The sequence below is a fragment of the Aplidium turbinatum genome, chromosome 2 (assembly GCF_918807975.1).
Source record: "Aplidium turbinatum chromosome 2, kaAplTurb1.1, whole genome shotgun sequence".
In the NCBI taxonomy this organism is placed as follows: domain Eukaryota; kingdom Metazoa; phylum Chordata; class Ascidiacea; order Aplousobranchia; family Polyclinidae; genus Aplidium; species Aplidium turbinatum.
The window spans coordinates 45,766,059-45,779,237 of record NC_137473.1 but is presented as its reverse complement, the minus strand read 5'-3'; the positions used below and the strand labels follow the sequence as shown (position 1 = coordinate 45,779,237).

Here is a 13,179-nt window from a genome sequence, read left to right as displayed (position 1 = left end):
AGACTAGAGGCTTTAAATCACTGACGCAGGCCCGGTCACCGAGATTGACAAAGTGAAGTTTTCGATTGTTGGTCTTGTTGCCGGGAATTATTCCATCTATTGGATGCCGCTAAATGGAGAGCAGTCCTTAGAATACCTTGATCAAGCGCACACTCCGAGAGTCGAACCAGTGCCGCTTGATCTTAAAGCTTCTACGTTCCAGAAGTGACGCGCTAATCACTTGAACTATCGGGGTGGACATCATCAATGACTGTACTATCTTCAAGCCACTTAACGCAGTGGAAGGTCTGCGTGTCATGGATGATGAAACCAAAGACTGTGTTGTGTGCGACGCGAACACAACAGGTGCGGTAGTTAATTGCGCCGGTGACGTCACGATTTTCCTAATCCACCCGGCAGGACTGAGCAACTGTTAAAGCACGCCAACTTGAAGAAATCACTCGGTTTCCAATGACTGCTTCGCAGCAATGAAGTTTATACGGTTTTTCTGTCAAGAAATAACACAACATAAGACACTAGTCACAATTCAGCAAGCATAACAGTCGAACTGATAAACGTACCAAATTTGTTGACAAACAGTTCTCAATCCACTGTACGGTACACAAGTTCCACAGGTTGGCCAATGACGCACTGAATAAATAAATTCGCGATGTTACCTTACACAATTATTACGTAGGCTACCGTACCGTACAACCATAACGCTAGGTCAATAATCATTAAAAAACAAAGAAACGTGGCAATTCACTTGGCCTAGTTAAGATCGGTTTACGAGAACTAATTTCCATTAGGCTGACAAATTATTGGTCAATAATTCAGTAGTAAACATAAATCCACAATTCACGACACAAATCAATCAATCATACAATTCAGAATAATGAACGTACCGGTAGTATGACCGGATCAGTAATGCCAAATGATGCACTTGTACGCGAAAGATTCTATAGTGATTGACTCTGCAATATTTAAGTTTAAAGTATTAGCCTAACAACAATTTACGCACATCAGAGATACGTTACGTTTGTTTACGGTAGACAGTCAACATTCAGTTATACAAAACATTATTACATCACAAGTACGCTCACCAGTAAGTTGAACTTTGAGAGATAGCAAGCTGCAAATATGGAATTCAGCCTACACGCAAATAAGTATTACCATAGCAGTTGTCAAACTTAAGTCCTGTAGAAATACATAACAGAGAAGCAGCTAACAAAGCATAAACATCACTCAATCAATTTTCATTCACAAACTACAGTAGCTAACAAGTTCGGCTAGCTGGCAAACTAGCAGCAAAAACGAAAACGTCTCGAAAGTTCCATAGACAATCTCGTGGTGAGTGTTGCCATTTGCAAATCCGCGATAACAATGAAGGGGAAACGACGCTAGGTGGCGAATACACAAATCAACGGGAGTAATGCAGTAAAACGAAAGGCAGGCTTTTCTAAGACCTGTTGAAAATCTAACACTCCCGGGCCAAAGAAGGGCCAAACTGGGTCATTCTTTTCATGAATAAAAGTTTTTCAACAGTCTATTGTCATGTAACAGTTCAGTCTTTAGTCTCTTCCTCATCGCTCTGATCTTCCAGCAAAATCTCAACGGTGTCTATTGGTGTCTCATCTTCATCTGGATCATCTTCTTCCCTTTGGACAATTACACAAAGCTTGGATATTGGTCTCTTCAGAGATCCGGTTGCAGTCTTCACTTCTACGGAACGAACAACGCCGTGACGATCAGGAAATGTTTCAATTACTCTGCCTAGTGGCCATCGTTGTCTGGGAGCAGAGTCATCAATCAAAAGGACGATGTCTCCTCTTCGGATATTCTCCTTTCTGTGAAGCCATTTTGCTCTTGACATCACAGATCGTGGGTATTCCTTAACCCACTGCTTCCAAAAGGTGTCTGCCAGAAACTGCACATGGCGGTATCGATCACGTGGTCGGTAGCCATCTCTGTCGCAGCTTAACATTGGCGGTAAATTCGCTGAAGAATTCAACTTCAACAAGTGGTTAGGTGTAAGAGGTAAGTCGCCATCAACTTCCAGCTTCACATCGGTGAGTGGTCTTGAATTGACGATGTCTTCCACTTCAAGAAGTAACGTGTGCAATGTGTCATCATCGAGTGGTTGTTTTGGTAAGATGTTCATAAGAATTTGACGTACTGTGCGAATCATTCTCTCCCAGGCTCCACCCATATGGCTGGCTGTTGGGGGGTTGAATGACCATTCTACACCTTGTTGTCGAAGGCTCTGGTGGATCTGGTTCTGATTCCACTCATCGATGGCTTGCTTCAAGATTCTTTCACAACCCACAAAGTTGGTTCCATTGTCAGAGAAGATTTTCTTGATGGGGCCTCTGCGAGCTATAAAGCGCCGCAAGGCATTTATGAATGCGCCAGTTGTCAGGTCTGGTGCCACCTCCAAGTGAATGGCTCTAGTTGTGAGACATTTGATGAAAAGAGTTTCACGCCATAGATTGAATTGGCAATCCTAGATTCGTTCGTTATGAAGTCAGCAAAATGTTGGAATCCAGCCACTTTTCCAGTGTCATCATTGATTTTCAGAGCTTCAATTACCCACTTTTCTTTCAGAGACGCTGGCAGCTTATTTGCAAGGCAGGTGATAAACTGCACGGTATCCAAGTTCGAAGCTTCGGTGTTTGAGCTCAATGATGAACAACATCTTTTCAACAGGACGGACAACTTCTCCAACTGTTCGGGTTCGTGGTGAGAAATTCTGGTAACAGCTCTCAAGCGTTCCTCGCAAGCATGCGCAATAACGTGTGGTTGGCCATACCTCCGTTTCAATTCTTCCCACGCTTCATCATAGCAGTTGTGACCTTCGCTGCTATCGGCAAGGTGCCTTATTTGTTCACAGACTGCATCACAGCAGTGCTGCATGAGGTAAGACATCTTCCTGTCGGGTGTCAACCAATCAGAAATATGGGACTTAAAACGGTGCCAGAAAGCCCAGAAATCGAGTGGGTCACCAAAGAATTTCTTAACATCTGGTTTAGGTAGAAGTCGTTCTGAAAGATCAGGTTGTCGGCTAGTATAATAACAAGGGTAATTTACCTTTTGGTCTGGCATTCCTGCAGATGTTGCAGTTGGTTCTTGTTTGTGCCGCTCATCACCGTGACGCAGAGGTTCCAGGTGTGTGTCTTTGTGAGTGAAGGTTTGCTGTGGCAATCGTACGGGTGTCATTGATCCAATATTGATAACCGAAGAAGAATCATCTTGCCAGAGTGCGGCTTCAGTTTCAGCAGCTTTAATTTGACGCAGGTCTTCAGCTTCGGCTCTCTCACGTTCAAAGCGAGCTTTCTCTTGTTCCATGCGAACTAGTTCTTCTTCCTCTCGTCGCCTGGCATCATTCTGTTCTTTTGTCAAACGAGCTAGTTCCAATTTGGCATGTGCTTCACGTTGACGCAAACTATACATTGTACTCGATGACCGAATGCTTCCGGATTTGGAGCGATGGGAATGAGTACGCAAGGACGAGTGATGTGAGCGTAGTGGAGGAGTTTTAGTGTCTGTCCTCTCGCATTCCGAGAACCACTGTTTGACTCTATCAGCAAATTCTTCTTTACCTTGAATGTAATCTCGTTTAGTTGAAAGGCCTCCTGGAATTTGTTCATTCTCAGGGACATCGACACAAAGCGCCATTAAAGAGGCATAATTTTTGTCAATTTCTAACAGGATAGTCTGCACTTCTGTGAGGTTTTCACGTTTGCTCATCAGTTGTTCACCACGCTTGTAGCTGTCTCTCAAAGTATCAGCTGCTTGTTGAATAGCTTCGGCTTTGGAATCCATAGCTGTGTATGCAAATCCGCTTCGTAACAGCATAAGCTAACTTCAGCAAATGAGAGATGTCACGTAACACTGATGGGAACTAGGTAAGTAAACGCAAATTTGATCGTCAGGTTGGTGAAGATCAGCAGTTCGGTTCGATTGACGAAATCAGCTTCAGTTCAAAGATGGTCAAGCTTTGATGCCAAATTTGAAAAACGATGTTGTGTGCGACGCGAACACAACAGGTGCGGTAGTTAATTGCGCCGGTGACGTCACGATTTTCCTAATCCACCCGGCAGGACTGAGCAACTGTTAAAGCACGCCAACTTGAAGAAATCACTCGGTTTCCAATGACTGCTTCGCAGCAATGAAGTTTATACGGTTTTTCTGTCAAGAAATAACACAACATAAGACACTAGTCACAATTCAGCAAGCATAACAGTCGAACTGATAAACGTACCAAATTTGTTGACAAACAGTTCTCAATCCACTGTACGGTACACAAGTTCCACAGGTTGGCCAATGACGCACTGAATAAATAAATTCGCGATGTTACCTTACACAATTATTACGTAGGCTACCGTACCGTACAACCATAACGCTAGGTCAATAATCATTAAAAAACAAAGAAACGTGGCAATTCACTTGGCCTAGTTAAGATCGGTTTACGAGAACTAATTTCCATTAGGCTGACAAATTATTGGTCAATAATTCAGTAGTAAACATAAATCCACAATTCACGACACAAATCAATCAATCATACAATTCAGAATAATGAACGTACCGGTAGTATGACCGGATCAGTAATGCCAAATGATGCACTTGTACGCGAAAGATTCTATAGTGATTGACTCTGCAATATTTAAGTTTAAAGTATTAGCCTAACAACAATTTACGCACATCAGAGATACGTTACGTTTGTTTACGGTAGACAGTCAACATTCAGTTATACAAAACATTATTACATCACAAGTACGCTCACCAGTAAGTTGAACTTTGAGAGATAGCAAGCTGCAAATATGGAATTCAGCCTACACGCAAATAAGTATTACCATAGCAGTTGTCAAACTTAAGTCCTGTAGAAATACATAACAGAGAAGCAGCTAACAAAGCATAAACATCACTCAATCAATTTTCATTCACAAACTACAGTAGCTAACAAGTTCGGCTAGCTGGCAAACTAGCAGCAAAAACGAAAACGTCTCGAAAGTTCCATAGACAATCTCGTGGTGAGTGTTGCCATTTGCAAATCCGCGATAACAATGAAGGGGAAACGACGCTAGGTGGCGAATACACAAATCAACGGGAGTAATGCAGTAAAACGAAAGGCAGGCTTTTCTAAGACCTGTTGAAAATCTAACAGACTGGCTGCTCTCTAGTAGACTTCCAGTGTAGTTCGGGAACATCGTGAATCTGGGGCAGTAGAAGGATAGACCATCGGCCCCAGAGGCTCACACGACGACGACGATTGGGCAAGAACATTTTAAAGCCCAAAGGGCAGCTGGGCAGGCCTAAGTGACGAGCACTTTGAAATGCTCGTATTTATCAAAGCAAGTAAACATAGTCTATAAGCCACTGAGTAATTTTTTTTTTTTTTATACAATTTAGTTGGTTTTGTACTTGTGCTGTTATGTTAGCATGGATGGCTCTAACACTATAAAATCAAACATTGCGGTTAAACTAGACTTGCATGCAGAGCAAGCCAGGTGCAGAATTTTATGTTCAGACTTGTGAGTAGGCTAACTGAAAGTAACTAGTAACGGTAACTAGTTACTTTTTAAAATCGGTAATTGTAACGGTAACTCAGTTACTATTTTGGCCAAGTAACTGTAACTCAGTTACTTTTGAAAGTAACTTTGCCCACCTTTGCTCCTAAGACCTATAGTCTAAAGCAGTGGTTTTCAAACTTTCTGTTTTACTCTTTTTGGTGCACCCGAAGGGGTCGCGGACCTCTAACAAAAAATTTATCTAAAATTTTAGTATGTTGCGTCTCTTAACAGAAACAAATATAGCATAAGCTTTGAATTAACATATTTGAAAAACTTTGCTAAACTCGCAAGTCGCAACGCACTTTTGAAGATCATTGACATTGACGAAGTTGTATTGCATGTTATGTTTACACACAGGATATAAATCATCAGTTATGTACTGTATATGCTGCTTTTAATGGGTTTTTTTTTATAAATTTTATCGAAAATAATAGAATTTGTGTGACCTTTACAAAGAATTTCTCTTTTTTTCATTTGTAATCAATATTTCATTTGTAATCATAGGCATGGCAAAACTGTGAGTGCTAATATAATGCTGACTAATGTTTGCATCTCTAAATCAAGCATTGATCAACAATCTGCTGTCTCAAAACAATCCAGTTGAACATATATATTATATAAACAGATGAAACCAAGCAAGAAGCAACCACACAGTACTTAACATAATATATTGAACTGAACATAAACTATAAACTACGAACGCTTTCGGCCATAGACATGTTAGCCCTTTTCAAGTAACGAAAAAATAACTGATTTTACATCTACATTGAAATAAATAACTGATCTACACTACTACATTGGTTTCATCTTTTTATGGTTGAAGAAAGTCAATCCGTTACCAAAATTGTATATATTATATAGCCTTATAAAAAGTTTGAACTCTTTCGCATAACATTTTTTTAGTTAGGAAACCGAATCTTTGTGCGATGCCCTTTGAAATTTCAAAAGACGCACTTAGACGTCGCGTCGCACTGTTTGAGAATCACTGTAAATACATAAATAAAGCAAAAAACAATTTTTAAAATGTGTTAATTTATCAATCATGCTGCAAATCCGGAAACTTTTACGACCTCTTGAAAACGCTTTGTGGACTGATTGGAGGAACTACTGCTCTAAACTCTAAAGTGCCCAAAGTGTGAATGGATTTTTGTCAACTCCCTTTTCTATCCCACCGTTTTTCTAATTGTTATATGTAGCCTAGTATTCTGAAAATCAGGCTTGGCTATTGTAAATATTAGCACCAACTTAATAAAAAAGATTGTTTGAAGTGTAGTTAAACTCTCATTTTTTAGCATTGCAAAAGTCAAACGAGAGTAACTATTTATTGCTGAAATAGAACTTTATTGTTTCATTAAAAAGTAACGCTCAATGTGGGGCTCGGACCCACGACGGTTTGATCAAAAGTCCAGCGATCAAAAATCCAACTGAGCAAGCCAGGTGCACATTGACAGGAGCGGGATTCGAACCCGCGCCTCCATTGGAGACTGCGACCTGAACGCAGCGCCTTAGACCACTCGGCCATCCTGCCTGTTCATATACAAAGTTGTCGAACTTTCTCCTTCATTCGTAATTTGCTCAAGTCTTGCTACCGACTCGATGACAAAAGTGCACCAACTCAATTAGTCATTAGTCAATTATGCAATCGTAGAATAACTAGCAATTTGTTCTAAATAGAAGCCTAAGAGTATTACATCCTTTCTCCATAAGAAAGTTATTTTAATGATTTGTTTTTGACAGGTTTTGATAATTTTGTTTTTGACAAGAGTTGCCTTCAAAGTAATTTGAAACTTACTGTAACGTAGGTACAAAGTTTTCTTGCGTCTTAGCACCACTATCGAACGGAGAGGAATATGAAATTGTGAGGAATGAGGAAAATTGCACTATTTGCTAGTATTCCCTCCTATTTGTGTTCAAATGTTGTGTACAAGTTCACTTGTTCGCACAAATTGAACTATATACATACATTGGTATGTCTACGCCACATTTTGGCCACGAAAGTGAGGGAGCACTTAGATTTAACTGCTCTGAACATGACACTAAAGATCATATACTGGATTGTCAAACTTGTTTAAACAATAAACCATTCCTGCAGTTATTTGGAATTGTGCGCATAGATGCTTCACCGCATTTGATGCTAAAATCCACACGGCTCTGCTCATAAAATCCTGCAATCTTCGCCTCAATAAGCAGTTGGTTGCGCAGGTGCCTCCTATCTGCTAAACGTCTTTACTTAACTATGCGTCGTGTGATGTGTTTTTTCCTTGCGTAATTATCCGTGACGTGATGCTCCCTGGACGTGATGTGCCTCTACTCTGTCTTGCCGGTTCATTCTTGTATATTTCTTTTTGTCGATTCATTGTATGTAGATCAGATATGTATTTGCACTTTTTGCAGTATTAATAGTTTTCATTGTTTTTATTTTCAGTTTATGTATAGGATCAGTCATTTTGATACTTGATAAGGGCTAAAATGTATATGGCCGAAAACATTTGTAATAGGCTTACGTAGTTTATTTTCATTTTATTGTGTCATTTCCTTATATTAAATGCCGTGTAGTTGTTAGGTTGCATCTGCCTTTGACTAGTTGTACTAAAACATTGTATGAGTTGAATTCAGAAAATAGCCTACTTCATCATTTGTGTACTTTGGTTTTTATGAAATTTTTAACATTCAACTAGATGTATGTTCTGGCATCAATCCTCTTCTCCATCGATTGTGGTATTGTCCAAGTGTCATCATTTGTGTGAGAGAGTTGACTATACAGAACGCTTTGGCATTATTTTACATTTGGCTAAAAAAGTTTAATTTCTTATGAAGGCAAGTTGGCTATCTCATGAGATCACTCTCTACCCAGTTCCCTTGTATTGACACGATTAGGTATTCCAAATGATATTGTACGTACCACATCCACTTGTTCAAAAGAATGAATAAATATATAAACTGATTACTTTTATATCTGCGATATAGAATTAGGATCAATGCAAGAATTATAAATGGCCCAGTCAACAAAGCTTTCATTTATATATCGTTCCAACTTTCAAGGCGTCTAGACTGCTTGAAACGATATATAGCCTAGAATACTCAGTAGAATAGGCTACCAACATTGGCTGAATGAGGCAACTTCTAGTCTGTAGGAAAACTACAGGCGATGGTCGCTTATACTAGGTCTACTGCATCAAAAAAAAGCTTATGGGAGATCAAAATATAAAACTTCTTGGAGGATAGACGGAAATTGGAGTTGAAGAGGAATCGGTTCAAAAACGTGTTCTCGTGTTCTCACCTGATTTTCTGCCCAAACAAGTTTTCTTTAACAAGAATTTGCAATAATTATGATTCTCCGGCAACGTAGGCAATCGCTATAGAAGTTGCGTTATAGTTTCAGCCTGAGATTGGAATGATCTTTAAATACTTTTGAGCTCTTCGACTGTAATCTTACGCAGGCTATAGCATAAACTGTAAAGTATGAATTTTTCTGATCCTTGAGATTAAGCAAGTTGCTTCAACCTTCGAGAAGTGCGCTCACGGAACGTATTTTAAAAACCGCTCTGGATTCAGTAGCATCTATTAGTGGAGGAAATAATTTACACACAACAACACTTCGACAACAAGAAAAACCATTTTGTCAATCTCGGTGAACAAACTTGCCACAGTGATACAAAATACCTCTAGGCCTACAAGTATAAGAAGCTGCTATAGGGGCTTTCTGACTTGCAGGCTTTCAACAGCAAAAGACAAGAAACGGCAAACTCAAGCGAGAGTGGTTCACCTCTGGATGTGTGCAGATTAAAAGCGTACTTTAATCTCTTGTTTCTGTTGAGCAGCACCGAGCGAATGAAATATTTTACAAAAAACAACATTTTATCACTTTACAATGCAAACTCTCGTGACAGGGAAAGAACTTTACTTAAAACTTATTGTAGCACCCAATGTAGATCTCGTCCCTACGACCGTTGGATTGAGAGTCCAAAGATCTAATGAACTAGTTATTGACAGGAGCGGGATTCGAAACCGCGCCTCCATTGGAGACTGCGACCTGAACGCAGCGCCTTAGACCACTCGGCCAACCTTCCTGTTTTTTCGTAAACAATATAAATCATCACATCAAAAAATACATCTGGACTTGCTACAAGAAATGAACAATTGAACATACAACAGAAAATCACTTTAATCATGTTTTTAAAATAAAGTAAAATCACTCATGTTTTTACGTCTTCGTGTTATGAAATGGTTTAAATACAAGAAACACGCATATTTCGTTTTTGAAAGTTATAATTAGTCTGTTCATGTTGACAAGGTTTTGGTTTTCAAGGTTTTGGTTTTGTACGGTATTCCATTTTAGGTTGGGTTTGGTTGGTTTGGTTTTGAATCTTTATCCTCGGACTGACAAATCCTTGATAGGTTATTTCTGGTATTTCCGCATACTTGTAGAGGCTCTTGTCGCAGGGCCGGTTACCGAGATTGGCAGAGTGAAGTTTTTTTTTCCGTTTGTTGAAGTGTTGTTGCTGGGGATTTATTCCATTCACTAGGTGCCGCTGAATGGAGAGCAGCCCTGAAATGCGTTGCTCAAGCGCACACCCCGAGAGCCGAACCAGCGCCGCGTGATCTTGAGCCGAACGCTTCAGACGACCTGTATTTTAACAGCATAGTCTCATTTGGATTTCAACAAAGTAAAATAAAATTGAATTGAAAGTCGACGGCTCCTACACTTCAGAAGGTTTGACTGACTACGATTGCTGTGCGGTTTAGTGGCGAGAATGGCTGCACGAAAGGAACGAACCTGTTTTGGTCGAAATTAAATGAATTTGATTTATTGGTTGTGGGAATCTTTATCCTAGAACTGCGAAAGTTCCTTTAAGAGCTTAACCCGGGAAGTTTCGCCTACTTGTAGAGGCTTTTCTTATAAACAAAATTTAAGCTCGTGTGGGCGAAATTTTGGATCAAAACCTTGAAACGGGAACTGCCCGGATAAGCCGGAACGTAGCCTTTGGCAAGCTTAGTCAAGGTCAGCCGACCATGAATACCAATTACTCACTTCCAATTTAACATTGCATGGGGTTTAACTCCGTTAGCAGCCTCTGTAGTGCAGTACTGAGAAACAAAATGGTGGCAATGTGATCTTTGAGTGCCTTCTACAGTTTTAAGTCAAAACGGGTTGATTGCAGTAAAGTTTGAGAGTGTTTTAAAAATAAATTGGAAAATTGCCAATTATCAAATCTGCATGGTACTGGATAAAGCGTTCCTGGCTTGGCTTGTTTCAAAACCTCATACACAAATAATTGTGATAAGCAATCTTTAAAAATCAAAATATATCAAATTTTTCAAAGTTTTTTTTGTTTTGTTGAGATTTGGAAATTCTAGAATAGTCTGATTTAGTCAAATATTTCAGCTGCAAAAATTATTTCAAATACCTGTCAAAAATAAGAAATATAGCCTACTTTTACCGGACGTAGTGTGGGATAGTATTGGGCAATTGGCCAGGAGTGACCGTTTTTTTAATGCGATTAAACATTGAATGAAATTTAGCCAAACTCTCATACTGAGTCTTGATATCTTGATACTGACGTCAGACATCGCTCCAATATTCCCACAGTCATTGCTAATTTTAAATGGGAAGTCGTGCAAGCCAATTGACGGTCATTCTTGTCTGAAACAGTATTGAAACAAATTGCAGGCAATTTAGAAAGAAGCACATTTGAAGATCATTTTTGTAAATGGAAAGTCATATACAAAGTTTAGCAATAGAAGAGAAAGTATTTACTGCCAAGTTGAAAGCAATAATAAAAGATTGTTCAAATGTTGTTCGCCTTTAACAATGTTTTGAAAAACGTATCATATGTGAGAAACATATCACATTATATTTCCCCATATGTCAACACGACATGCTGTGTACTGTAGGCTACTACAGGCAGATAGTCAAAAAACTATGAGTGCACTTTGAAAAACTTCTGGTGCCGTTACAAATTGTAGCGTATCCGCAGATGATTCGTGCAAAGTGAAAGTCAACTCTAGTTGGTTGCACTTCTATTCACGTTTTACAAAGGCAAGTTTATTCCAATTCAATGATTATCCAGTTTCGTGAGCTGAAAAGTATCAAAATTAGCACGTGCAATCATCGCACTTGAAAAATAGCCAATCGTTTAGTGACAGTGGATGAAAAAATGCGCAAGATAAAAACACTTGAAACAGAAAAGATTAATTATTAATAAGATTGTCAATCTTAATGATCATTACGGTCTCGATTCTCATCGAAAACAGTTGCGTTTTGTCATAAAGATCAGTTTATTTTCTCCGTGGTTTACTTTTGAATTTTTTTTTCTTTCGGACTGCACAAATATCTAACCATCCCAATTCACTGCCATAAATCTTAATGTCAGTAAATATTGCTATGATTTAAAACAGCTCAGTCGGTTACTTTGAAAAAAAATTCTATCCAAGCATAGTCAGAGTGAAGAAAGGCGTTCTTCCCGGCTATCAGCACAAGGCTGATTACTCACTAGCACAGCGAGCTGCAGTGACGCTTCGCTAACCAGCTCGCTGTGCTAGTGAGTAATCAGCCTTGTGCTGATAGCCGGGAAGAACGCCTTTCTTCACATTGACCTACCCCTGGCACCTGCTGGTTTTGTTGGCTCTTTCTTTCCACAAAGATAAGAGTTAAACTGACTGGTAAAGCGGCGGTCGATTACTCAAGTGGCAAGAATACGGTGCGATACTGATGAGCCCAGCCTCATGGGCGAAACACGTGTCTATCGCTGTCTATTCGATGCTACAATCGGCTGCCAAAATAACTTAAACATAGTCAGAGTGTTAGCAAAAACAGTTTTGTCAAACTGCCTATTTTCTCAAAACATTTTTTTAATGTAGGCTACACCCAAGATTGAACCACCGTTTAGTTAATCATATTTTTTTTATTATATCTCAAAAATTTGATGATAGTAAAAATCTGAGTTCAGATTCGGATTCAGCACCCCAAAATGACCTGAAATCAGTTGTCAAAGTCCAAACCGCAAAAAAAAATTTTTTTTTTTGTAACCAGTGTTATGCAAGCTTCATTTTCGATACCTTCACATTCAATTATTTCAAGTAACAAAGTTTCACCAGTAAACGTTTAACTTTTCATACTGAAGCAAAATGTGCAATTCAACGTCACACTAACGCAAACAAACTTTAAGTTAACGTAATAAAATTTCCTACGCTGCTCTGTAAACCTAATCCATTTTTTCTTATTTTGAAAAGTAATGGCCGTCGCGGAGAAAAGAAGTAACTTAGACACACTTTAGTGGTATAGTGGGTGAAGTGGGGTGGAAATACAGTAAATAGATTTTTTTAAACATCACCTCAGCATGGGTAATCTTGACGGTCGAGGAAAAGTAAAAAGTGTTTGAAAAAAGCATTTTTTCTATGCTGTTACATTAATACTTTCTCCTGTGTACTGTAAGAAAGTAATTGTACGATGAAAGGTTGGAAAATATTTTTCCAAGCCCATGATCTATTCACTATCGAAAGACTAGTGTAGTGTTATTTGCTATCAAATGAGTTCAAACAACGTAAAAAATTGTAGCTTTACGAAGATGAAAAAGTGGACTGATTCTACAACCCAACGGAACAATCGTCGATCGTATTGTGTAGCATG

At 39.2% G+C, this 13,179-nt stretch overlaps 1 protein-coding gene and 1 non-coding gene across 2 annotated transcripts; both read right to left on the bottom strand.

Moving 5' to 3' along the window:
- Nucleotides 1-456: 456 nt before the first annotated feature.
- Nucleotides 457-2,158, bottom strand: LOC145765585 (uncharacterized). Its single transcript, XM_082577421.1, has 2 exons — nucleotides 1,083-2,158; nucleotides 457-953 (listed from the first exon to the last, which is right to left on the bottom strand). Exon 1 carries the CDS (start codon nucleotides 2,138-2,140, stop codon nucleotides 1,544-1,546), a length of 597 nt encoding a protein of 198 aa, XP_082433547.1. The 5' UTR covers nucleotides 2,141-2,158; the 3' UTR covers nucleotides 457-953; nucleotides 1,083-1,543.
- Nucleotides 2,159-6,994: 4,836 nt separating this feature from the next.
- Trnal-cag (transfer RNA leucine (anticodon CAG)) lies at nucleotides 6,995-7,077 on the bottom strand. Its single transcript has one exon. It is a non-coding gene; the product is annotated as a tRNA-Leu (tRNA).
- Nucleotides 7,078-13,179: the final 6,102 nt, after the last annotated feature.

Excerpts from the sequence above, each read along its gene's own strand:
- LOC145765585 (XM_082577421.1), bottom strand. The coding sequence starts at position 2,140 with ATGAACATCTTACCAAAACAACCACTCGATGATGACACATTGCACACG.